We start from the raw sequence: 27522 nt of genomic DNA, 5'->3' as shown, positions 1-27522 counted from the left end.
TCTAATTTAATGAGAAAAATGGCTCATATCTAACTGCATTATCGGCAGAAAATCTGGTGCCAAGACTTCTGCCCCAGGTTTGTGAGAACTTAAATCAGTATTCCCCATTCTACACATTACTTCCGGCAAGTACTGGAATTTTCTCCTTGAACTGGTTTCTAAGTGTCCATCCTTGATTATCTCTCTGATACTATTTTATCCATAAAGTAATAAAAGAAAACTGTATTTCTTCAAAATTTCTAATGAAGGTAATGTAAGTCAGCAGTCTGAAATACAACAAGAGGTAAGTTAGCTCTAGAAGAAAGAAAGAAAGAAAGAAAAAAGAAGTCAGTGAAAACACAATTAAATGCAATTTAAATAACTGATAGATATAAGATCAGATAGCCTGTCTCTAATTTTAAAATATCTAACTTTCTTAATATGGATAATGCCTCACTATGCACAGTGGACATGAATCAGTTTCAGATACATAATATCAGTGTGCTACCCTCTCCCTTAAAGAACCCTGAAAGTTTTATACACACTGGCATTCATGTCTAGTGGCCACCACTACAATCTTCTTCAATCTCACCTAAAATAGTATAATCTTATATTGTAAGATTATTATAATGGTAATATAATGGTAAGATTATTACCATCATAATGGTAGCTATTCCCTTATGGTTAAGCCTGGTCTCTGCTGGCTTCACTTGAGACTAATTTTTCACCCCCCTCAATGAATGTAACAGATTCTGGGATATGCCCTGGGTCCTCATGTGAATTCCAGTCTGTACTCTCAGATGTTTTCATGATACCGCCAAGAAGGACCACCATTATCTCTGACGCAACCTGCCTGAAACCAAAATCATCATCTTCCTCTTTGTAATCTAGCTCAACCTTCCACAGTTTCATCTTTTCAATGACCTTCATATTCTTGGCAAACAACCCTTGCAAAGTCAGTATGCTTTTTATTCACTGCCCTCCTTCCTCTGAAGTATGAAGTTCTTGCTTCACTGAATTCTCAGCTCTACCATCCCAACCCAGGTACTTACACCATTTCTAATCTAAGACAACTCCCTCCTTTTAGTATTCTTGGTCTGAGCTTTGGTTCCATCCTATTCTAAACGCTGCCTCCCAGCTACTCACGATAAACAGAGATTCATCATTCCTTTTCCCAGATTATGAAATCCAAACTCTTGCCTTGAAGTCCATGGCAATTCATAGTCTGGCTGTTCCCTGCCTTTCTAACCAGATCGTCCCATCAGTTTGTCCCAGAAATTCTTCTCAACCAGACCAGCTGGTGGGAACCCCCGCCAAGGTCCTCGGTTTTGGTTTCAACTCAAAACTTCTGCTCACTCTGGAAGGCTGCTCCTCTGCCTTGCCTCTGTTAACCTTAACCCCCTTGTCTCCAAAGCTCTGCTCAGGACCTTTCCACAAGCCTTCCCTGACCAAGCCAGACAACACTGGTCCCCTTCTAGCCATCTGTAGGTGCTTGTGTCATGGCACTCCATGGCTCACTGCTTAATTACTGCACATGCTGCTGTGGTAGCCCCAGTTAGTTGTGGGTTCTGGGGCGCAGGGGCTAATCCTTTTACTGCCGCTGCACCCCCAAAGGATTAGACCCGGCGTTCAGCTACTGAAGCTGCTGAATGGACAAATATCTCAACATGGTATTTAATTTTGCAAGCTCCTTCTGTCTCCTCCTCCTATTCATTTAGCTCATCTTCTGCACACATAACTGCTCAAAAAGACTTCCAACAAAAGCCAGCACAACACAAAGAAAAGAACATGAAATATGTTCAGGTTTTATTCCCCAGGATCCCTGAGAACCATAATCTATCAATGATATTTCTACAATCACTGCAATTTTTTCAGAGATGCCGAACAGCTATTAAGCACTGTCTGTCCCTTGGCATTAAGCGTACTGTATGCCTGAGGAATCTTCTTAGGGGTAAAAGGTTAATCAGTTTCTGCTGCCACCCAGAGCATCGCTCCCAGCCAAATATTTGAAGGATGGGTAGGGATGCTTTCTAGTTTTCTACACATTGTAGCATGACTTATCGTTGCCACTCTTCCTATATATTAGTTTTCAGTGCCTTTGAGTCCTCAATTCTCATACGCTGGCAAAATAGCGTTTGAATAGCTGGTATCTATGGAGACAAGAGTATAGAACAACATGTTCCCTTGGAAAGTATGGATTTAAATCCAGATGTAAACTGTGTCAGAATAAGGTATTTGATGAAAAAAAAAATTTTTTTTTGCAGAGTGGCTTAACCTGTCATATATAAAAAAGATATAAAAACATATTTATATCCTTATTGACAACTTAGCCACCTATTTCTAGGCACACATACAAACACGTTTTCTCCATCAAGCGCCTATTATACCAAGATGCTGCTAATGTAAGAATTACTGGTAGATGCCTATCCTGGAATGGAATTAGAAACAGCCAAGTAACAGTAGCATTCAAATGAGAGCGTTGAGGTGAATGATTATCTCTCATCCCTTTCACTTCCTGGGCTAATATTCACTTCACCACCCAGTACTACAGATAGCTTGTCTGTTAGTACACTGCATCATGTGGGGAAGCTTCTTGAGAGAAAGAACTCTTCTTTTTCCCATCTGTGTCCTCTGAGACAATGTTAAGTCTATGTTGAGACCTTTATCACCGAAGTAATCATTTGCAAACTGCATGCTTTAATTGAGGGCCCAACTTTCCTCCTTCCTCAAACACTTTGAGCTCCTTTCTAGCACAAAGGAGAGCCTTCCTCAGAGAGACCAACACACTCAGGCAGGTGTCTCTGGCTATTTTTCACATGACACCTGGCACTCAGCTGGACAACATGGATGGGGTATGAGAATGTGAATGACTCATAGTTTATTGACTTAATATTTCTCATTAGGAACTATGACAAATACAGTCAAATATTTATTTATCAACTTTTCCAAGTTAAGCAAACAAAACCTAAAATACAACCTCTTTAACTGAAACAGAAGTTACCTGTTAATAAATTGGGAACAGAAACTATCAGCATAGCCATAATCAACTGGCAAAACACTACTGAACAGTAGTCAGTTCTGAGACTTAACTGAGAAAACAGAGCCACAGACGTGTATCAAGTAAGAGGGACATAGTGTTCACACTAAAATAAAAAAGCACTTGTGAATGGGTATTTGATGCCTGTACGTCTGTTGTCAAGGCTAACTAAACATTGTTCTAATGTTTTAGCTCTGCCTGGATTAGGCTATCCATGTTCATGAACAAATGAAAATCTACTCAATTTTCAATAATATTTGAAATTTATACACAATAGAGAGCAAGTTCCAACAGTATTCTTCCTTATGGCACTAGTTATCAAATCATGAGGTAGTTCTGAACTACTACTACATGTATAGCTGAACATGACCCTAAGCATTTGCTAATTATTCTCTGAGATAGACATTCCACATGTTTCTATTTAGGTTGTAACAACCATGTGTTCACACTTGCTTATGTAACATGAAACTGTTAGTCAAGATATCAGGCAGTTGGGCCGATGGTAATGTCATCAATACAGTGATCCCTGTGAATTTGCTGCCCAGCAGTGGCCTTGAGGATAATGATGTTCCTATGTGGGACACTCTGATGAGCAATCCAGTAGACTCTTTTTACCAAGACTGTCTACAGATGGCCTAGAAGCAGAGAACATGCTGAGAATTTAATGAATGTTTAATTTAAATTTGTGGTTCTTAACCTGGTTTTATTTTAGAACTTAGCCATGTCTTAGACATAATGTCAAAAATTTGCTCCCTCATTTTCCAAAAATGTTCAGTGTTTATTGTACATTTTATATATTGTCCCTTAAAAAAAGAATTTAGATTGGCTTCATTTCATTGAATGCGGGCATCTGGTAAATGGACCAATCTCCTTTAACCTGAAATTCAAAGGCATAACAAGGAAGACTTGCATCTAGAATCACTGGAAAAAACAAAGAGCTACTTTGTATTCAGTACTGCATGGTATATAACATATAAAGCCATTAACAAGAAAAAAATGAATAGAAGGCCTTCCCTATTGTTATGGAAAATCAAATCATTTGACATTTCTAGGAATTTCAGATTATTTATAGACATCTAGTTTATCATGACACAAACTTGATTCTAAATCCTCACTCTAAAAATAACTGACAGACGTTTATTTAAAAAAAAAAAATCCACTGATGTGCCAAGTATTGTGCTAAGGTGATCCTGGAGATGTAACAAGACAGAGCATCTGACTTCAGAAGAGCTTAGAGGTCTGTGAAAACACAGACACATACAGAAATGATAGAGAGATGAAAGTAGTCATTTTGGATTGAGAATGCTATGACTAGACTTTAGGCTCCATCTGAGCCCCTCCTCAAAAAAAATCTCCAATCTTGCACCTGCTCAGGTCAAGAACCTTAGTCATTCTTGAATCTTCTCTTGCTATTCTATTTCACACCTGATGTGAATTTCCTGTTGCATCACATTCAAAATCCATCCCTCACATGGCAGCAGTTGTTCCAAGCTGCCTACCTCTTGGCTGGGGCGCTGCATGGACCTCCTTACTGGTCTTCCTGTTTCTACCTTGTCCCCCACTTCTCCACGGTCTTTTTTCAACAAAGAAGCCAGGATAATCCTGTTAATACTTAAAGTTCAAATCATGTCTTTCCTATACTTAGATCCACCAGTGGCTTCTCATTTCTTCCAGAGTAAAGGCTAAAGTCCTAAAAGGCCCTGCATGGCGTGGCCTCCCTTACTTGTCCTTCTGCTCTGGCCACAGTGACAGGTCCTACATATTCCTTCCTTTGCACTGGCTACTACCTCTCTCACTCTTGACTCAAACATCACCTTCACAAGGAGGATGACATCATTGCTCCCTAAGAGAGTCATGGAAATTGACCACTCGTGCCAAGTGGTACAGAGAGAAAATGGGGCTTATTGTGGGGTGGGGGTGACACGTAGGCAGACAAGTAAGTAGAGTGCACCCTCAGCTCTCACTGTCCTATTGCTTAGGTTGGGCATGGATGGTCTGCACATACCACAGTCAAAATTCTGACAGCCTACTTTAGGCAAGTATTAGGCAAGTTTGTAATAGTAGAAATTCCCTGTTACAGACTGAATGTTTGTGTTGCCCCTATCCTATCCCCAAATTCATATGTTGAAACCTAATGTCTAATGTGATGCCAGGTAGTGGGGCTTTGGGGAGGTGCTCGGGTCATGAGGATGGAGCCTTCATGAATGAGATTAATGCTCTTATGAAAGAGATCTCCCCAGGTTCTCTAAGCCCCTTCTACCATGTGAGGACAGGTGGTACCTTCTGTGAACCAGAAAGCAGCCTCTCAGCAGACACTGAATCTGCTGGCACCTTGATCTCGGACTTTCCAGATTCCAGAACTGTGAGCCATACATTTCTGTTGCCCTTAAGCCACTCAGTCCATGTAATGTTATAGTGGTCTGAACAGACCAAGACACGGGTCCTACAAGTGGTTTGTTAGAAAGGGGAGCTTCTGGAGCCAGTGGTGTCAGCCTCTCCTACTGTTGAGACAACTCTGAACTGTTGAACCAGCTTTCTGCTCAGCTACCAAAAGGAGGAAAAATGAGCCCCCAGTTTTGTTCCTCATCCCCCTACTCCCCTCCTTAAAGTACTAATGTGCCTCTGGCACTCTTGAGTATCACTGTTATATTTTTTTCCCAGAGCACTCACCAACTTCTAATATACTTAGGACCTCTTTTTATCTATTACCTGCCTTCCTTACTAGTGTGTAAGTTCCACAAAGGCAGAGAAGTTTTACTGTGGTTTTTTTTTTTTTTTCTTTCACTGCTGTATATTCTCCAGCAATTTGAACAATGCAAACAATGCCTTCCCTGAATTAGGCTCTCAATAAAGATTGGCTGAATAAATAAAATCTTAAAAGAAAAAAAAAAAGATTGGCTGAATGAATGAATGAGTGTAGCGACCTATGGAGGGGCTACTGGTGAGAGCAGATAGGGAAAGAAGCTTCTGGACTCATCCCAATAGGGAGAACTATACCCTATGAGGAAGAAAGAAAAAAGGAAGAGGGAGAAATGAACTGGACAAGACTGAACTTTGCATAGAAAGACTGAGCAAACTGAACCAGCCCGTCAGGCAATACAAGAATCTTTATGCTCAATCCTGGCAAATTTGAGAGCATTTCTAGCAGGTTGGCCATGATGGCGACCGAGGTGGCCCACCATGCATATGAGGGGGGACTGAATAATCTGCGGTAGTTTATAGGAAAGACAAAGATAGAAACACGGTGGAGAAGAAGGGAAACAGCACACCAGAACAAAGGTTATCATGGTAGAGAGAATATATTGTATATTTACTTTGAGTAGCCCTTAGGAGATGAACTATTATATGTAGGTACAGTACGTTTCTAGATCAATATAAGAAAAAACTTTTCATTTTGTTCAAAAAATAACTTGAGTGCTTTGTACTGCATTAGACACGAAGTCACCTGACTGTTCAAGCAAAACCTGAGGATGACCTCTCAGGAGTATCATAAAAGGTGCCCATTTGAACAAGTCTAGAGAGGTGAGGCACCAAGGTGCTTGGAACAAGAATCCCCCCTGCATCCCTCTCAATTGTTCAGACATTAAGCTAAACTGCAGGTCACACTTCATGGGTATGAGAGAGAGAATACGTAGTGCAAGTAGATGCTCAAAAATGTTGAATGCATAAAGGAATGGATGAAAGGAAAACCAAGACAGTTCTGTACTCAGTTTCACAAGCTGTTGGAGAGAAGCAAGTTGCAGAATTAAGACCTGCTCCCTTCCACAGACTTGGAATCCAGTGCGGGAAGCTGGTATCAGTGGTAGGTACCAGAAGAAGAGAGCTCTCGGCATTGTCTCTCAAAGCCAGGAACCTTGTCCAGATAGTAGGAAGGGAAAAAGGAATTCTCAATTTAGATAAACTTCTGTGTGTTTCATTGGTTAAGAGAGACTAGAAAAGCCTTAGCTCAGGGCTGCCATACAAGGGTACCACAGTCAGTCAGGGAAAAGTATGCACAGTGATCGAGACCAGTTTTTAATTTAGAACATAAGGTCTATGGGAAAGGACAGTATAAAAGATGAAAAATATTAAAATGTATGGCTGCTTTTTGAGCTTTTAAATACTAAAAAAGAAGGCTTTGAATGAAGTTATCTGTATCTGTAGAATTTCCATCTGTAAGCTCTATTTCTGAAGGGATCCCGAGTACTGGCTGCTAATTTTTGAAGCTATCAGGTCCAGGATAAAAGTGTCTTAGAGTAGCTAGTAGAGCTCTTGAAGTAAGTAAATAAAAACGGGGAGCCCAGCATGACCTGATAATGAAGATGCCCAGCTGTAGTTGATCAGTCACCCAAGAACAGTAAATTCTACGGGCATCATAGATACGCTGAGGAAAAAGAATATAAAAGTGTCAGCAATGTGTTACAACCGCCTTAGCCCATAGAAGAGTGCGTATACTGAGAGAATGTAGCTGAAGCCCAGGATATGGAAGTGGGGGACCGAAGTCCCAAGGAGAAGGGCTTTATAGAAACGTTAAAAGGGGTCCAGTGAGGCTCGTGTAACATTTCGTGCTGGGGGACAGTCCTGGAAGTGGTGGCAGGAGCAGCAGGAACAGGAAGAGCTGAGACGCAGAGCACTGCCCATGTGCCAGACGTGCTTCTAAGTACCTCACAAACACCACTTCTTTCAACGCTCATCAAGCGGACATTAAAGCTCATGAGCCAGCATTGCACACTGAGGTAAACTCAGGAAACCCTACGGAAACTGTCATTTCCCTTGTCACATGAGCAGCACTTGCAGTGCATCTGTGTGACAAAGGAAACCTTCCGTGGCACTTCTTGTGGAGCTACGGTTCACAGAACTGCTGGAAACATTAATGTACGTAAAAGGGGCCTGAAAAACACAGTGTGCCATTAATCATCAAACTATTAAATATCAGACAGAATTATTGGGCTCTTACATACCAAATATTTTATATGAAGTTTCAGACATATGTCTTGGAAACTCTCATTGGCTTAGAAGTGCTTTCTCTTAGGAAGACAGTGCATTTTACTGCAGGAAAGTTACAATCCATTTAAAACACTTCATTGTATTAAGGTAATGGTTTCCTTCTAACTCCCATCCATTGACTGACTACCTGTCTACCCTAAAAATGTAAGTCCTCTTACCACTCTAATTTATAAATAATTTATAAACCATCAGTTATAAACAAACAAAATAAGGATGGAAAAATTTAGAGAACTTTAAACTGATACAAGCTTGTAATGGGTTGAACGGTGTACCTCTTAACCTATTCCAAAAGAAATGTCCTCCAAGAACCTGTGAATATGATCTTCTTTGGAAAGTAGGTCTTTGCAGATTAAATTAAGGATCTCAAGATGAGAGATGAGGTCATCCCATGTTTGTGGGGAGGGTTTCTAACTGCACTAAGGTGGGCTCTGAATGTAATGACAGTGTCTTTTTAAGATAGTGGAAAGAGATATGACACACAGAGGAGCTGAAGACAGTTGAAGACAAGGCAGAGATTGGAATCATGTCTCTATAAGCCTCAGGATGGCAGAGACTGCCAACAGCTGCCCAGGAACTATAAAAAAGGCATGGAATAGATTCTCCCTCAGAACCTCTAGTACACACCGATCCTGCCAACACTTTGATTTACAACTTCTAGCTTCCAGAACTGTGAGAGAGCAAAATTCTGTTATTCTAAGCCACCCAGTTTGCGGTCATTTTTATGGCAGCCCAAAGAAAATATTACAATGGGGTTAAAACAAACAGTTACATTATCAGAATAAAATGGAGTCATACCCAAATGCCAAGTGATCAAGGAAAAAATGACCAAAACCTGAGCATAAGATAAGGGGATCGGAAAATAAGGGTAGGTGAGAATGGGGTTGTTGAATTACAAGGGCGAGAAGGTAAAAAACTAAATGAAGTGGATGGTTGAGATAAGAAATATCATCCCCTATTACACCGTGACTAAACTAATAAACAGTGGTTAAGGCACTGTCAGGCTGTTTCAGGAATTATCAGAAACATGAAAGCTCTATTATGCTCTACTGAGTTAAACAAACACAAATTATACACATTCTCCAAGTTCCTAACACCCTGGCTAAAATGAAGTTCATGAACCTTGTTAGATGGTTAGGAGAATAATGGAGATCCATGTGTGGAAGGAAAGGGGCCACACTGGTGTGAAGCTGCCTAGGCTCCGGCTTTATGTCCTACAAGGTCATTTGTGTGGTCCCAGTGACAAAATGCGACCTTTGTTGATTTTTGAAGAATTGCTATAGTATTTGTCAACACACCAAAAGGAACATACTGATCTATATTTTATTTTCAAACTGCCCCATTTTTCCATGCTTTTTCAAATACCAACTACACATGCTATTTTAATACCTGCTATGTCTCCCATGGGCCTTATTTTCTGACTTCATTTATTTAGCCTTTTCTGAACACATGCTTCCTGAAAGGCACTGTGCAAAGGGTAATGTGAGAACTGAGGAGCAAAGGGGTCGGGTTCCTAAGCCCTGAAGGAACATGACAACAGAAGAAATCACTGAACCTATATAAAAAGAATATTACATGTTCTGTGTAAACTATGAAACAGAGGTGCTGATTATTCATAAAACTCTTATCTTCATCCCAGACCACTCTTTTTGGTGCCAACTGCCTACTGAAATATTGAGGATACACAGTTACTAAAACTTTTGGGCAAAACTGAACTGAATGTATCCCTCTTTTCCTCAATACCTGTTAATAGCTCTTCTGTTTCCTGGTCAATGGCTTCACCATTTACTAGTCATCCGAGGCAAGTACTTGTGTATCTTCCCTGTACTGCTGCTACCTTGATTCCCTTATGCAATTAATTCAAATTCCAGAAGATCTCGAAATCCACCATGGTCCTTCTCCACTTTGCGCTCTTGTTCAAACCAGCATCATTCCTCCCTTGGACATCTGCAATGACTTCCTAACTCATCTCTGTTCTGGCCATGCCTCCCTCTGAGCCCCTATCATGGAGTAGATAGTGATCTTTTAAAACAACGTAAACCAGTTCGTATCATTTTCTGCTTATAAAGCTTAATACATTGTATATATTAGAATGTATATATTAGAATGCATTTACTATGCTCCAAACACGCTGACCTCCCAAGTCCTTCAACATACAGAGTTACTTGCTGATTAAGGGCCTTCACACAAGCTACCTCTGCACTGTGGATTTTCCCTACTCTCCACTACCTCACTCCACTACCCTGCCAACCCACACAGACCCTTTATGTTTCACCTACGTGTCCCTTCTAACTGTCCTTCTCTGACACTCCATGTAAGGTAGGCTCTCTTGTCCTACCCTTATGGCTGTGCTTCGGCTTCACAAGACTTGTCAAAACTCGTCATTTATTTGTGAAGTTGTTTTCTATTTGTCCTTGTCCACCAAATTGTCCATCCTATTCACTGTTTTAACTCTAGCATTTGGCACAGGGCCTGGCACATGGCAAGTGATATATAAATATTTGTTGAATAGAAGAATGAATAAATGAATAAGCAAATAAAGTGAGGCCATCGATAAGGAACAGATGGTTTCAAATAGGACCGACCCAGTACTCAATACTACATACGCCCAATTCAGTGCACCCAGCGTCCCCTGCACCGGTAGCAGGGGAAGGAAACAGGATGCTGCCATTTCTCTTTCAATCCTGTTGGACTCATACATCTAATGGGATTATCTCCAAATTTGAACATTTTACTTCCAAAATGATTCATTCTTAAAATAGCAAGAATAATACAAAGAATTCCCATATACTTTCCACCTCAACCTCCTCAAATGCTAACGTTTACCATGTTGGCTTTATTCATCTGTTATCTTTCCTGAACCATTTTAAATACACTGCAGACGTAATGCCTTTTACCTCTAACTACTTCGGCATGCATTTTCTTTAAAACTAAAGACAGTGTCTTCTTGTATAGAAACACAGTACAATTATCAGCAAAAAATTAATACTATTAATCTAGAAAATTCAAAATTTGTTCACTGTCTCATGTATGTACTTTAACATACATACCTACATACATAAATGAATAAATAAAAATTTCAGGCCCAGGATTCAATCTAGGACACGTTGCATGTACTTATCATGTCTCTGCAGTCTCTGTTTTAATCTGATACAATTCCTCAGTCTTTGTCTTTCATGACATTGACCTTTTTGGAGCACATAGGCCAATTATTTCGTAGAATGTCCTTCAAATTGGGTCTGGCTGATGTTTCTTCATGATTAGCTTCAAATTATGCCTCGTGGGGGCAAGAGTCCCACCAAAGTGGCACTATGTCCTTCTTATAGCATCACATTATGAGGTACACGTGATCTACTTGTTCTATTACTAGTGATGTTAACTTTAATAACTCGATTAAGATTTCTATTTTTCCTTTTGTTATTATTAAGTTCTGGTGAGATGATACTTCAAGATTATGTAAATATAGTAATAACCAATTTTTTTTCTAATTAGCCAACTCTACTCTATGGTCCAACTAATTCTCCATAAATAAGAACTTGCAAAAATGTTTCAAGTCTGCTTATGGGTCAGAAATAGCTAATCATGCAACTTTTCCTAGTGTAATGGTCTATTAACATTCTACCTTCCCTCCTTCCCTCATGCACAGAGAAACCTAGAGTGCTATTTTTTTTAAGAACATAATAAAATATCTAATCTCATTCGTCATTCATCAGATGAGAAAGCCAAATCCCAGACAGGCTAAGTGACTTGCCTAAGGTCAGACAACTACTCGGTAGAAGACCTGAAAATAATTGAGTGCTCATTGTAGAGCAAGAAAGGCAAAAGTCAGTTTGGCGCCCTTCAAATATATAAGCCCTACAGGTACACCTGTACATGCAGTCCATGGCAGATTCGCTGTGGCAGTTTTGGGAGAGTAATGGGATTTTTAATTTTTTTAATTTTTAATTTTTTTATTTTTTAAATAGTTTGCATTTTAAAGATTTTATGTATTTATTTGACAGAGAGAAATCACAAGTAGATGGAGAGGCAGGCAGAGAGAGAGAGAGGGAAGCAGACTCCCTGCTGAGCAGAGAGCCCGATGCGGGACTTGATCCCAGGACCCTGAGATCATGACCTGAGCCGAAGGCAGCGGCTTAACCCACTGAGCCACCCAGGCGCCCCGAGTAATGGGATTTTTATACAGATCTGCAGGACAGAGCAGAACATATTCTGAGGAGTGACTGTGGTTTCTAGGGAAGCACCATAGCTCACTGCTCTGCCTGAGTATTCTGTGTTTTCTTCCTTTCTCTCTTGTTCTTCTCTCTTGGCAAGACTTAAAAGCCATTCCAAAGGCAAAAGTAAAGTCTCATAGCTCTGGGAAAGAGCAGCCTACAATGGGATCCTAACCCAGAACTGGCATAAGCTCCTTGCCATACTCCTTGCAATACTCCAGACTCCTGTTTAATTCTAACCAATATCTTTATGAATGTTCTTTTGCATTTTCAGGAGATGGTTCTGCCATTACCTTATGTTTTACAAATTCAAAAAACAGTTAGTAATATACCCAAGAATATTCTAACCTGGACAAATACAGAAGCAAGCAGCCCCTTCTACAATGCCCTGGGACTTTCTTTCCCAAGGTGATCATACTATTCAAGAAAACAAAGCAAACAAACAAACAACAAAACTAGCAGGTTTGAGGAGTTGGAATTCCAATCTCACCCTCTACCCAGAACACAGGGTAGACACAGACATTAGCTTGCCTGCTCTGCTTCCTCCAAAGCCTTTGAGAAGTAATGGAGAGGTCAGTGTCCTATCCAATCCAGTAACTCAAGGTAATATTTCTTGGTAAAAGTTATTTTAAAATAATATTTACCAGCACACCCAAGCTATGAACAGAGGTCAGGACTACAAAGCCATCCCACACAATCCTCACACAGCATTCCTTCTTCCTGCTTCTGAGAAGCACAATATGCCAAAAAAATAGAAGCAGTATTTTCATTAAGGGTTAACTCTCAATCAGGATTTGGTATAAATTAAGGTATTATTTTAAAAAATCATAAAAGCAAAGATGTGAATTTCCAGGAGTTAGAGTTAGTAATTCAACCCAGAAATGTAGGGAAATGTTTGCTGTGTTAGTGGTACATACCAGTGGTGGTGGTAGCAGTGGAATTGGGGTAGCTGATATTTACTGAGTGTTTACCATGGACCAGCACTGTGCCAAAGGCTTAGAGCTCCTCATTTAACCGGGAGAACCACCTGAGTGTTATTTTACACGACGGTATAAAATAAAGGGAACACTGGGATAGTATTCTAAATTTGATCTAAGATTATAATCGTGCTGCATGGTAATGACTGAGTAATCCTGGAGTCCAGACCATCGTGCAATTATTGCTGACTGACAGACTAACTTACTCCCTCGTTTCTTTCTGGTTGCTTTATAAGGGAGGTCTTCCACAATCACCCTATATAAAAAAGCAAATTCCCATCTCACACTTGCTGAGTATCCCATTCAAATATAAGCTCCAGGGATGCCTGGGTGGCTCAGTTGGTTAAGCCGCTGCCTTCGGCTCACGTCATGATCCCAAGGTTCTGGGATGGAGTCCCACATTGGGCTCCTTGCTCAGCAGGGAGCGTGCTTCTCTTGCTGCCTCTGCCTGCCTCTCTGCCTGCTGTGTGTACTCTATCTCTGGCAAATAAATAAAAAAATCTTTAAAACAAACAAACAAAAACAAAAACAAAAAGAAAGAAAATCTAATATAAGCTCCATAAGGGCAGGAACTTGTCTTCTCAACTGCTATAGCCCAGTACCTAGAACAGTGAGTGCCCTGTCCGTGTTAGGTGTTTAATGCATATCTGCTGAAGGAATGAGTAAATGAATAATTGATCAACAAAACCAAACTCTGACAAAGATTAATTTTAAATGAATGATTTGTGTTTACTTTTTGATTTTAAAAGCGTTCTGTGGTAGACTCACCAGAGTCTCTTAAAAAGACTGGGCGGGGAATATTGGACTGCATGACTCTATTTGTTGAAAAATTCCCTGTAGCTCACATTCATGTTCAAAATCATTCTGTTGCTTATGCTCTTTGTGCTTAAAAAAAAAAAAAAAAAAAAAAAAAAAAAAAAAAGAAAAGAAAAAAAAAAGGGCAAAAAGCCTGAAACTCCGTTCCTAGTGGCTAATAAAGTTTGGGCATTAAATACTTTGTTGAATATTAGAGACAAATTTTAGATTAGGCAACTCTGCTCATCGTTGGACAACATCCTCTGAACATCTACAAGTGCCAAGCACAGAGAAAGTGCTGGGAGTAACCACGCAGTGCAATATGAGGGCTAATGACCTTCCACTAATATGGGACATCTGCTCTCCCTGATTGCCAACCTCTCCCACCTTGGCTTTCTAGAACTAAGTGAACTCAAACAAACAGGATTTTTAGTATAACTGACCTCCCTGGCAACTTTTATCATTTCCTGCTGGTAGGAAGGCAAAATAAAGGACCGTAGAAATTTATACTTTTCATTTGGGGAAAAAGGTCATAACTTTGGGAGACTCTTAAGAAATTCATAGGAATGAAAAAGATATTTGTAGGAAAATTGTTTTTTGAGGAAAAACTTCCATTTTTAAATGAGTGGAAATTATGGCTTATGTGAGAATCTAAGATAATTGGGTAACACTGGGCTAAACTTTTTTTTTTTTTAAGTTGGCTCCATGACCAACATGGAGTGCAATGCGGGACTTGAACTCCCAACCCTGAGATCAAGGCTTGAGCCGAGACCACATAACTGACTGAGTTACCCAGACACCCCCAGAAAGATAAATTTTAATAGGTGTTTAAAACTTCAAAATGAAGTGCATTCTGACTACGTTCATTACTCAAGCTTGGTCATTTATTACTGATCCTTGTGAAGAGAATAGCTATTAAGTGATTCAAACAGAAAAAAATCTGTCAGTTGATGTGAAAAGTACTTGTATATTTACTTATATATAAGTGTATGAAATTTTACTGATGTTGTTAGAGCCCTGCATGTTTCCTGTTTCTCTTTCAGTTTTTGCTTTCAGAGGAAAAAAAAAGGTTAAACTTATATTCCACAGTGCAAATTCTTTTTTCATATACCCCTAGATATTCCTGTTTTGCTTAGGCTAAGGATTCTAAAAGTAATAAAGTTGTATTCATTTCTCCTCCAAAGGAATTTTACTTAAAACAAAAATGATATTAACATAAGGAAAGGAACTCACACTTTATTCACAGCGTTTTTCCTCACAATGTTCTCTTTACATGCTGTATCTACCTCCGGGAAGCTTATGTGACATTAAATAGTAATGAGAAAAAAGTTTCGACTTGAACTCACACTCAAACTATCAGATGCTTTTGGATGGTGTGCTAAGCTTTTGTGATTAGCTGTGGCACAGCACTCATTCTGCAAGAAAGTGGCTGATGTCTACCTATAAATGCTGGCATCAGAAGAAACATGCTTAGCCATTTCAAAATCCTGAAACTAACCAATGAAATAAGATCATAAGCAGATTTGGGATACCAGGTGAGATGGGCTAGCTGAACACCAGCCTTGCTTAGATACCTTTAGCTCAGTCCTATGACCACAAACACATACGAGTTAAAAGGAGTTGGGCTATTATACAAATCACTCAAAAGTACGAAACTTACATATTGACATATCCTTTACACTTCTGATGATTTTCTGAACACAAACATGACTTTTGATGTGGCACAGAGAACTATCTATGGTCTAGACACGTTCATAAACCTGTGGGTCCATCTGATTTTCCTTAGCTCCACAAAAAAGTCCTGGCTAAACAGATCACTGTATTAACTGGTTAGACTCCAAACTTTGGAATGAAGATGTTTAATGTTCTTGTGCCTCCAATCCAATCCTTAAGGGACAGCAAATTGTGTTCTGAATTGCAGTACTCACAGCTGTTGCCTGCTCTATTACCCCTCTGTCCAGCTGAATGTTCGGGCTCCTTGTACGGAAACTGTAAGGTGGTATCCAAGGTTCTGAAACCTTCTTTAAGAGAATGATGCTTGTAGTACTCCACAAGTTCCTTCAGGATAAAAGAATTAAAGATTATTTTTGATAAGGATACTTTTATTCTCAAACACATGGACTCCTTGAACACATAACTATGTACAAGAGGAGGATGACTGATTTAATGCCACATTTTTCATAAGTATATGGGGGGGTAAGTCAACGATCATCCTTCCCTGCTTTCTGGATGTACGCGGCACCTAACTAACTAGTAATTGTCCTTGTTACTCAGGCCGGCCATTGGTAATGGGAGTTACCTCCTACTCTTATTCATGGGTAGAGAGCATCCTGTTAGTCTTCAGTCAGATGTGGTCAATGAAAAGAAACCATACTAGACTTTAATTGCAGAACAGTAATTATTGTTCTTATTTATGAAATACTTGCTTTTCTAAACAAACATAAAGGGAGCAGCTGTTTGCTGAATATATAGCAATTTCTCATTTCCTGCATTGTCTTTCAACATAGCAGAAAAACAAACTTGATCCTCAACGTTCTTTTCCACAGTAAACCAAAACTGATAAACCACAAATGCCCCCTGACGTTATTTCTGGCTTACAGTGAAGTGTTAGTGCCCTTCCATGGCTCTGCACAGCATCTGCTACTTAGAGAGGTCAACAAGGTAGTACTTTGCATTTTCCCTTACACCTAATTTGCCTTAAATATACCCAAGCCTAGTTGAATAACCATCCACCATCTTCCATACTAAAATTTCAGAAATTTCTCTTAAGATGTCTGCACAAATCTGAATCCTTCTATTTTAAGTAGAAAAATGAATAATAATTCATAATGGAAAAATGCACATTATTATTAGATGAGTACTACAGGTATAATGTTTCTTAGAAATAACTAAAATAAAAAGCAATATCATTTTTAACCTAATTGTTGCTGCTATCAACATTTAAAACAAATAGGGTAAAAGTAACTTATTTCTTCTAAAAACCATACTGTCATCAACTCAGTACCTCCATTCAGTGGTTATGTTCAAAGTTTCCCAAAACAAATCAACTGAGACAAAAACCACTCAAAAGAAGCGAAAAAGAATCATCAATGATTTCTATTATTTATGATTTACATTATTTATGGCTAACCTTGGATGAGTTATAGAATGCATTGTGTGGGGTGTTCCAGGGTCATTAAGATTATGAAGATAAAGCTACTACTCTCTAGGAATGCTCACTCTTGAAGGAAAGTTAAGGGTTATGGGCACTCAAAGGCAAGAAAGAGCAATTCTTTTTGTGAGCCCCATGGAGAGGATGAGGGAATGGTTCATGACAGAGGTAGCTTGGCTTAAACTGAATAACAGGCAAAACTGCAGAAGCTAGGAAGGTGGAAAGGATTGCTCTAAGTAGACCAATCCATCTAGGAACAGACATAAAGGTGATTAAGTAGAGGCCACATTCATAAACACAAAGCAGCTTGATTTGGCTGAAGCACTGGGTAAGGCAAATGGAGATTCTTCAACTCCCACATCTGTAAAATGTGGAGAATGCACCAGGGCACAGACTATAGCGAGAATGCATAGAGTGTCTGGCATGTGTGAATAATCATAACTATCACCACAATCCCCTATGCCAGGACTTTTACAGGGCTTTGCACCATCTCCACACTATAAATAAGAAACAGGTTTAATCCCCATTGATAGTCAAGTCTCAGAGAAGTTAATCAACTTGTGCAAGGTTGAACAGCTGATTTCTGTCTCCAAAGTCTGTGCTCTTAACTACATCCTACTCTTAGCAAGTATTGCTTGGCAAATGTAAATACAAAAAAATGGAAGCAAAAGGAAAGGAGCATTTTCTAAATGTCCATGATATACCAAGAACTTTGTTACCTTAGAACTAAGATGCTAAGGTTTTACATACTTCACACCTGTAACTATCCCTATCTATCTATCTATCATCATTTATGTTTCTTCTATTATTTCTTTTTTGAGCCCAGATTATGGTGGTTTTTGATGAAGCAAAGGAATCTGGAATCTGACCAACTTGTAAAGAAAAAGAATCAAAATGCCAGAAAGAAGCTTATATCCTCAAAATGGCTTCAATAATCAGAATGTGGCATTTGTATTATGGTGATTTTTAACATGGTTTGCAAAGTCTAGAATTAAATTCTAGAGACTAATATTATTTAATGGTTTTTAAAAAATAAAAGGCAAAATTTTGTAAGGTCTCTGCAAGAACTGTCCATACACATACATTGTGTTGCTAATGCAAATGTTTACCAAAGTGTTCTTTTAGTCTTATCATTTAAACTAAGTAAAATGTGTTCTTTAACAAAAATATGAAAATAAACCTGAAAGTAACTATAAGCCAATAACTTGGAGCTTCAATGTAATTTTGTTATAAATAGTATGAATTTTATGCATTATAATATTATGGATTAGTAGGAATTAAAGTTTATGTGAAGTCGGCAAGAATCCACAGACTTACCATATTGAAAAGGACTTGGTGATCATTTCATACCTTCCCATATCCAAATTTTATGGAAGGAAAAAATGACTTTTCCAAGGCCTAGGGTCATGCAGCTTGGTAAGCTGCAAATACTCTTTTATCACTTCACTAAGCAGAGAAGATATTTTAGTTCCATTTTTACAGACTTATGTGGGTAAATCTTCCTACATGTTTTCTGACTGGGTAGAATTAAATTGTGCCACCATGGGTGTTTTCCAATTTATGCCTTTATGCTTTCTGTATTTTAGTCTAATCCACCCCTGCTTTAGCAGTCATTGACCTTCAGGTACTACAAGTAAATAAGAAGACGCTAAACAAAAGAAATCGCTAAGCTTTCCTTATCTCACACTGACACAGCAGTGTCAACAATTCAAGTCTCTCTGAAAAATAATGAGTGAGAGTCAGTCATTCCAATTACCAAGGAAACAGGCAATGGAGATGATTTATAAACAGCATTTGGACATGGATTGTCTGGCATACATGAAAATTAGAACAAAATTAATGCCTTGTAATCTGGATATAGAAATTCATTTAGAATTTGAATTTAATGACTAAGAAAAACAAAGATTTTGATTAGCCAAGCTATTGAAACCCAAAGGGAAAAGCTTAGGTCATAACCACCTAGGGTCAATCTTCTCTTTGAGAAACTGGCTAATTTAGAACAAGTTCTGGAGTTTGCTTCCATTTCACATCCTTGCCAAATTACAATTCCAGGCCCTAATAAGTTTCATAGGTAGAAGCATATAACTTTACCATCCATAATGGAAGGATATGGAACCATTTTCAAGCAACAACTCAAACGCACAGACCATTATATACTTATAATGGAAACTGTGTTATTTGACACCAACATGATGAAAGGCAATTCCTTGAAGTTCTGTGATCCTGATTTGGAGAAGCCCTTACGCATTGCCAGAGTGAACTCAAAGGTGCCTGTTAATCCTCTCTCCCCTTCCAAACGTCCTGTTTGCTAGAACAGGAGCCATTCTTTCTGATCAAGTACCCACATGGTATTTTTGAGTTTAGGTGTTAAGGACAGCACTACTGTGAGTTCTCGCTACCGACGGATTTACAAATTTGAAAGCATCTTTAGAATAGTAGAGTCTCTTTGAGTTCTGCAAAAGCGTAATGATTCCACAAGGTAAGGATGCAATATAACTTGGTTCAACAAACAGAAACAAAGAGGAGGGGCAGCTCCAGACTATGGTTCCTTGGTCTCTTCAGCAGTTTTTACAGTTATTTGCTAAACCTGTCAAAGTAATTATGCAAGACAGTTTTTCAGCTGCTTAGCTTTCTTTTTACAATTACATCCTTTTGCTAGTATTTTTTAGTTTCATTGTAGTTATGCTATTAATTCTGAATCCCTTCCCTTTAACCCACTGTGCTATGTGCTTCCCTTACATAAGATGCTTTCCTCCAGATATGGTAGGAAAACAACATGCCTGCATCTCTAGCAGTGGCATTTATGATATTTTACACATACCATATAAGGGGAGCCTGTTTAGCTCCATGACAGTACTTTTAATTCCCTTTCCAGAATAGCAGTGCAGGAACTTTTGCTGCTCTCTAGTACACATTATTTAAGGACGCTGGGGGTCTGCTGCTTATCCTAGAATCACAGTTTTGTATGTAGATAGGAAAGCGAAGACCTATGTCCACTAATCCAGGTCATGAAGTATTTACCGGCTTTTCACTTCTTAACCTCAGCTGCTGATGAACTTTCTGGAGCTGAACCAAGGGACACAAAGCTGAATTGATTGGCCCTTTCCAGCGACTATTCCTTTCATCCTCTTTGCTTGTCTCCTCGGATGGGAGTTCCTTTTGTTACTTTCAAAGTCAGCAAAGCTGGCAGTCATCTTTGGGCCCTACAGCACTTTTTTTTTTAAGTCTCAAAGTAACTGAAATACCGTGGAGAGCAGGTTCATTACCATCCACGGAAGTTCTGCTGGTGAGAGCTCAAGCCGCTGTGCCTTGCAGCGATGTGGAGACCCCCCTGTGCCTGCTTTTATCAGGACTCAGCTGGGGCTGTCATTCATTATTTGTGCATCCACTTGCCACCTGCCTCCTAGGTTTTCACTTCAGGAAAAACCTCCTCAGGTCCAGTTCTCTCTGTGCACAGCCTGCGTGTTCCAACAGAACATTCAGTCGCTTCCAGCAGGAAGGCCACCTGGATCCTGGTTACTCATTGGGCAGGACTCCTATTTTCCAGTATATGATCTTGCCGCCCATCCTTAACTTTTGAATTGAGAATGTGATATTTAGGTCCAGAGAGGTTTTCTGCCTTTCTTCTTTCAACTCAAGATGCTTCCATTTCTTTAAAACACTAATCCCTGTCTCAAAGCAGCTCTAGATTTTTAGATAAGGCTTTCAGGCTGGCCGATTTTGTAAGGCTCTCTTATGTTCCATTTTAACTTTAATGTTTAACGTCTGCAAAGTGCTCTGAGATGTTTTCCGGAGGATGCAATACGTATCATTTGACTGATGGCTCAATCAATGAGTGGTCCTTCCCAATGTTCCTCAAAATACTTAAAGTGAGCTTACAAATGCATCTTGTGTCTTGTGTCCAAATTCTTCATTACCTCAAGAAACCCTCAAACTTCAAAATCAGACTTGAGGCCACTTTTAAAGAAACATTAACTTTTTCTTTATTGTCAGCAATGCATATATATAATGCCATACAGATCCTGTTTTTATGACATCCATAATATGATGCACTAATAAAATTATTGAGTGCTAATTTTTTAAATTGTAGGAATAAAGTAATCTTCGTTCATTAGAAGCAACTTGGTAAGAATGTACTATTTAAATTTAAATATAAAATTCCTATGAAATATCGACTGTTTGGTAAAAATGCTACCCTGTTAATACTTAACTGTCCAAAATAATGAAACAGAATTATAGCACAGATTATTTAAAATAGAAGAAAATACAAAAAGTTTTTCTGTTTGATATTATATTGTATTTTGCATGGAATGAACCTAGTGAGAGGTATTTTACCATTCACAATTTTTTTGTTGTTATTAAAATTACCTTCTTCTGGAATTTGAGAGGCAGGGCAGGGTGGGGGAGGGTCGTGGGGGAAGGGAGAGAAAAAATGAAAGAAGATGGGACCCTGGAGGGAGACAAACCATAAGAGACTCCATCTCAGGAAACAAATTGAAGGTTGCTGGAGGGGAGGAGTTTGGGAGGGATAAGGTGTCTGGGTGATGGACATGGGGGAGAGTATGTGCACTGGTGAGTGCTGTGAATTGTGTAAGACTAATAATTCACATATCTGTATCCCTGAAGCAAATAATACATTATATGTTAATTAAAAAAAAAATGCCTTCCTCTGTCTGTATGAGCAGTTAGAGGCAGAGGAAGGAAGAGGAGAAATGCATGTGAAAGATGTGCCCTGTGACTCAAACACAAGGTGAAACACAAATCACTGGAAGTTGACTGAATTTGTCCATTGTTCTAAGAATTATAAATCATGTGGACTCTGAAATGTTATCTAAAACTTGCAAACTGAATTTACAGTGAAAAAAGTGAGGACAATATAAAACTCAATTGGAATTCTTAGAATTATCAGGATTCTGCGGCAAAATTACAGGGGTCTCTTATAAACAACTTTTCAGCGCACAAAATTTCTAAGAAGTGATCGAATTAAACTGACCTCTGAAATAAGAGCAAAATAAGGACCACAGATTGAAAAGAACTAATCAATGCTTACCATTAAACTTTTAAATTTTCTATTTTCTGCAATGTGAAAAAAGCCATCTCTTGTTAAAATCTTGATGTGCTTGGCTTCATTATTGTACCTGTGGGCAATGAATAACGTATGAATATAAATGTGTTTTTAATCAGTAGAAATCAATAATTACCAGAGGGCATGCCCCAATAAAATTATAGGAATTAATTCTGAAGACAAAATATATGCCTATGCCAATACACTGGTGACAGCTAATTAACAAAATATATTTACTAGATTGGTTGAAGATACAACTAATATTTGAAGTGAGAAGTGGTTTTTTGGGGTTTGTTTGTTTACTAGATTGGTCAACTACTCAACAGAGTGACCAATCACTTCGCCCAATTTATTGAGCAAGTTCAGTTTGAGAATATAGAAAAACAAAATCAAATAAGACAAAATCTAGTAATAAATATTTTTAGACTTAACGAGAAACACACACATCAAATCACAAAAATATAATGTTATGAAAGAAATCTAATATGCCAATTAGCAGCCTATAACACTTAATACTGTTTTTCTAACAGATATTTTCAAGTATTAATGAACTGTCTGGATAGATGCATTATTTCTGCTGCAATTAGAACCTTGGTTTTTAACATCAGTGTTATATGTGTCAGATGGTCTATGCAATTATGAAAACAGGAAATCTATTTCTGTAAAAGTACTTGTCCTACTTACTTAATGCTAATTGCATATTCTCCTGACTCTTTGGTCCTGTGCCTCACAAGGTAAGTACTATTTACCCTATTAATAAGTTCAGTTTCTGCCTGCAATCTTTCCATTGCTCCAGCATACCTGAAAGAAAGAATGACACAGAAAATCTGGGTAATATACCTGAAACAGAACCGAAGCTGAAAGTAAGTATCTGTCAAGATTTTAACTTAGTGGCAGATCAGAGCTGTTTTTTACTTTGATACTAACTAATTACATTGCTTCAAAAAATAAGGCAAAAAAAAATGTCCTTTGAAAAGTGAAAAGCAAAGGCTCTACAAAGCTAGCATGGTAAAGTGAACAGTGCCTAATGCATAAAAGCACCCAGTCAATATTTATCTAATAAATAAACGAGACAAAGAGAGGAGTGAGTAGGTATTGAGTTAGAGAGAGACTTACAGGGAGTTTGAGAAGAAGAAGGAAAAAGACTTGTAAGGGAGGGACTATCACGTATAGGACATTTGCATAGAAAAGGTGAAATTTTAGAGGGGAGGGTGTAGGGGGTTTAGGTGAACCTGGTGGTGAGTATTAAGGAGGGCACATATTGCATGGAGCACTGGGTGTGGTGCATAAACAAATGAATCTTGGAAAACTGGAATAAAATAAAATAAAATTAAATTAAAAAAAAATTAACCAAATTTAAAAAATAAAAGGTAGATATTTTCAACAATAGAATTCTTCCTAAACTATTTGCACCTTATACATACCCAAATTCCATAACATTAACAGTAATAATCAATGGCCCAAATCCAATGTTAAGATACTCTATAGTGACCCTTTCACATCAAATACAATGTTTTACATTCAATGGCAAAATATAGCAGAGATTTTGGGCAATGAAAGTTAAAGGGAAAAATTTCACATCTCAAAACTCATGACTTAGTATTTCAAAACTTCACGAATTAGTATTCCAGAAAATTCTCTGATTCACACATAGACTAGGGTAACTCAGTTTAAATACCCACCTTTAATTTATACTAAATGCTTATTTAAGATACAAAAGTTTGTTGAAGGAAGACATGTGAGATTTCTAGCAAGTATAGAAGGACAGGCAAGGGCATTTTATGCAGATGGTACCTTGGGATAAAAGCATTTATGATAACCTATGAACTATTAGTATCCAGGATGTTCTTTTTTTTTTTTTTTTTAATTTATTTGACAGAGATCACAAGTAGGCAGAGAGGCAGGCAGAGAGAGAGGAAGGAAAGCAGGCTCCCTGCTGAACAGAGAGCCTGATGCGGGGCTCGATCCCAGGACCCCTGGGATCACGACCTGAGTCCAAAGCAGAGGCTTTAACCCACTGAGCCACCCAGGCGCCCCAGTACCTGGGATGTTCTGATCACTCTTCCATCTTATCTCTCACTAGTCTCCAACCTTCTTTCAGGTTCAGGAATTTACCAGCCTCTTTTTGGTCTTAAGAGTCTTCCCATAGATTGTCACTGCCTGTACAACACTCACCCAATTCATATACATTCCTTCTCATCACTCAAGCTTAGAGTGACCTTCTCTGACCATCTCATCTGAAGAATGTTGTCCTGCATCTTACACTTCACTCTATTATTCTTATTACACTATTGTAATCTCTCCAGGGCACCTACTGCAATTAGTATATAGTATATGCATTTTTGTCAAAGGAGCACATGAACATAGCTTCTGAAAGTCAACTAGTGCTATAATAATAATGAAAAAGTAGCATCACCCCATCTGGTTAGTTTTATATCCCAAGTTCCATTTCAAGCATTTTATCTATTTTTTTAAAATCTGTGCTTGCATATTTCTAAATAAATCAAACTACAATTCTTAATTTATTAATTTTAGGTGTCAGGAAGGAAAATAATTTTCTTCTCCATTTGTGCTCGTTCCTTCATGGTGCTTCTCCTCACTCTTGTTTCCATAACCTCCACAAAGCCAAGCCATCATCTGGCCCAGTTTTGTCACGTTTTCATAGTCAAAGAACATCCGACACCCAAAAAACAATTCCTCAAGTTTTTGTTCGCTATATCTTACCTTGCAAATTCTCTCCAAATTCTCTAAGAGAATGATAAACCCCTGAGTAATACACTTCTCAACACCATATACTAAACCTGTCCATTTTTTTTCTACGGAGACATTCATTTCTTCTAGACTCTCTTGGTCTAGTCACTACTACTTGCTCTCTAAGCGTGCTGAATTATTACAATCTTGGGACATCCCATTGGTTTCATTCCCTGGATTCTCTATCTCCCTCTTTATTGGTTTATTAGCTCATCCTTCAGCTTCTTGTAAGTGGATACATAGGTTGTAATACTCAGAAAGCCTCCCATCCAGAAAAAACATTTTTATTTTACTTGATATTTAATTGAGAACTTGTCTGAGTATACAATTCTAGGTGAGAAATTACTTTTCTTCTCAGATTTTGAGACACTGTCCTATTGTCTTCTCACTGGCAATCGAGTGCCATTCTGATTCTTTGTATGTGATCTGATTTCTTTTTCCTCCCTGGAAGCTTTCAGACTCTGTCTGCTCTATATTGTAAAATTTCATGATAACGTGCCTTCCAGTTAAATGCCATACGTTTTACTTCAGTACTGTCCTGGGTTCTCAGTGGCATCTTTGATTTGGAGCCATATATCCTTCAGTTCTGGGAAAATTTTGTCTTTTTTTTTTTTTTTTTGACAATTGCTGCTCTGTTTTCTCTTTCTTGAGTTCCACTAAACAAAGGCTGTGCCTCCTGGATTAATTGTCTAATTTCCCTATCTTTTCTTCCATATTATCAAATTATTTCTCTGATTTTCTGGAGGATTTGCTCGACTTTATTTTCCAACTCTACTACTTAATATGTAATTTAGAAGAGCTCTTTTTTGTTCTCTGATTTTCCTTTTATAAAGCATCCAGCTCACTTCCTTAGGTATTGTCATCTCTTAATTCTGAGAATATAAATTAAAGGCTTAAAAACTAAATCTTTCTTCTGCTCATTTTAATGTCTGCCTTTTCCTTGTTTATTTTCCCCATTTATTCTATTTGCTCTCTAGTTCAAGGCTTTTCTCAAATGCCTAGTTCTCTTTGTTGCCTGTTTATATTTGGGAGAGAGGCATCTCAGTGGGGGTGGGGAGCACCAAAGCAGACTCTCTGGGTAGGAACATAATCATTTGGCAAGAATGTGATTCATGGGGCTGGATAATACCCAAATGATTTTCGGATTTTTTTTTTTTTTTTAACCGAGTCTATTCAGTTCCTTTAGAGAAAAATCTTCCAGATTCCTGTCTGGATGCAATGAGAGGATAGTCTGTGTGTATTAGACCCAGCTGTCACAGTATTGGAACTGAGCTATATAAAGGACCTGGGGATCGTCATCAGTCAGTGTGTAGACTTTCCTTAATTTGACTACTCCACAGCACAGCATCTCCCTCAATCTCTGCTAGCATTGCTCTTTCTAAGTATAAGCCCTACATGGCTCAGTTTTTCCCACATAATAAACCTTCTAATTCTACTGTCTCCTGCTATGGTAGTGAAAAGTAAGTTGTCTGACTATTTGGAGAATGGGGTAGGAATCTTGGCACCTGCATCCTGTTCTTCATATGGATTTTCAGATGGTTCCCCAGTTTTAAGCCCCACGTCTCATCCCTGCCTGCAGAATGTGCACCGCCCTCCGCCCCCCTGACGCCTGCCAACACACACACACACAATCAGACTACATACAAAGAATCAGAAATCAGAATGGTCTCTTCCCACCATCTTGGAACTGTGGAGGTCTGCTGGGAAAAGGACTCCTAAATCCAACAAATATGACTGGAAGGCTGTGGTCCAAGACCGTTTTTGCTGTCTAGAAAGCGGGGCCTCCAGAACCAGAGGAAGCACACAGCTCTTCTTAAAAATTGAAGGTGTTTATGCTCAAGATGAAACTGAATTCTAGGCAGAGATATGCTTACGTGTACAAAACAAAGAGCAATACAATGACTCTTGGTGGCAAATGGAACAAAACCAGAGTAATCTGGGGAAAAGTAACTCAGGCTCATGGAAACAGTGACATGGTTCGTGCCAAATCCCAAAGCAACCTTCCTACTAAAGGCACTGGCCACAGAATCCATTTGATGTTGTACCCCTAAAGGATTTGGATTTACTGTCAAGTAAATAAATAAAGCTGTAGATTTCTTCTCTTGGAAAGGAAGGTGGGGGAGAGAAGGAAGGAGGGGGAGAGAGAGAGAAAGAAAGGAAATAAATCAGAATGTCATTGAGTTGGAAGTTATAAGACAATAGAGCAAAGTCTGAAAATCTGAGATGCAAAATAGTTTCTCACCTAGAATTCCATACCCAGGCAAATGAAGATAATCACCTTGATTCTACCCAAGAGACAAAGTTTACCTTGTGAGAGTAACTTGTTTTTAAATGGAGATGTAATGAATAGACAATGCAGTTGGTGGATATCCAACTTCTTGATGACTTGAGAACCACATGTCATCATTCAGCATCATTTTCTCTAAACAGTGCAGTATTTCCAAAATTGGAAGTTTCCATTTCTGATATTCTTGACCATTTTGTCCCCCAGCAGAAAGCATTTCCCATGAAACTGTCTGTTTAGTGTGAATAAACTAAGTTGCTCAAGAGAAAGAAAAAAAGCAGTTTAAAAA

The 27522-nt window shown here is 38.7% G+C and overlaps 1 protein-coding gene across 4 annotated transcripts in view; it reads right to left on the bottom strand.

The window, feature by feature from the left end:
* The window catches only part of VAV3 (vav guanine nucleotide exchange factor 3), a 352020-nt gene that overhangs the window by 7243 nt on the left and 317255 nt on the right, over positions 1-27522 (bottom strand). For 3 of the 4 annotated variants that reach the window (XM_045081970.1, XM_045081971.1, XM_004777507.3), the window contains exons 23-25: positions 22883-22999; positions 22184-22271; positions 15911-16040 (exon numbers count right to left, since the gene is read on the bottom strand). In XM_045081970.1, the coding sequence (XP_044937905.1) occupies positions 15911-16040; positions 22184-22271; positions 22883-22999 (335 nt within the window). Of the gene's footprint in view, positions 1-15910; positions 16041-22183; positions 22272-22882; positions 23000-27256; positions 27492-27522 lie in introns of those variants that run through there. The other variant, XM_045081972.1, reaches the window with a different exon arrangement.

Source organism: Mustela putorius, unplaced genomic scaffold, assembly GCF_011764305.1.
Source record: "Mustela putorius furo isolate JIRA1106 unplaced genomic scaffold, ASM1176430v1.1 tig00000585_pilon_pilon_pilon, whole genome shotgun sequence".
NCBI classification, from domain to species: Eukaryota; Metazoa; Chordata; class Mammalia; order Carnivora; family Mustelidae; genus Mustela; species Mustela putorius.
This window is presented reverse-complemented; position numbering and strand designations above follow the sequence as displayed.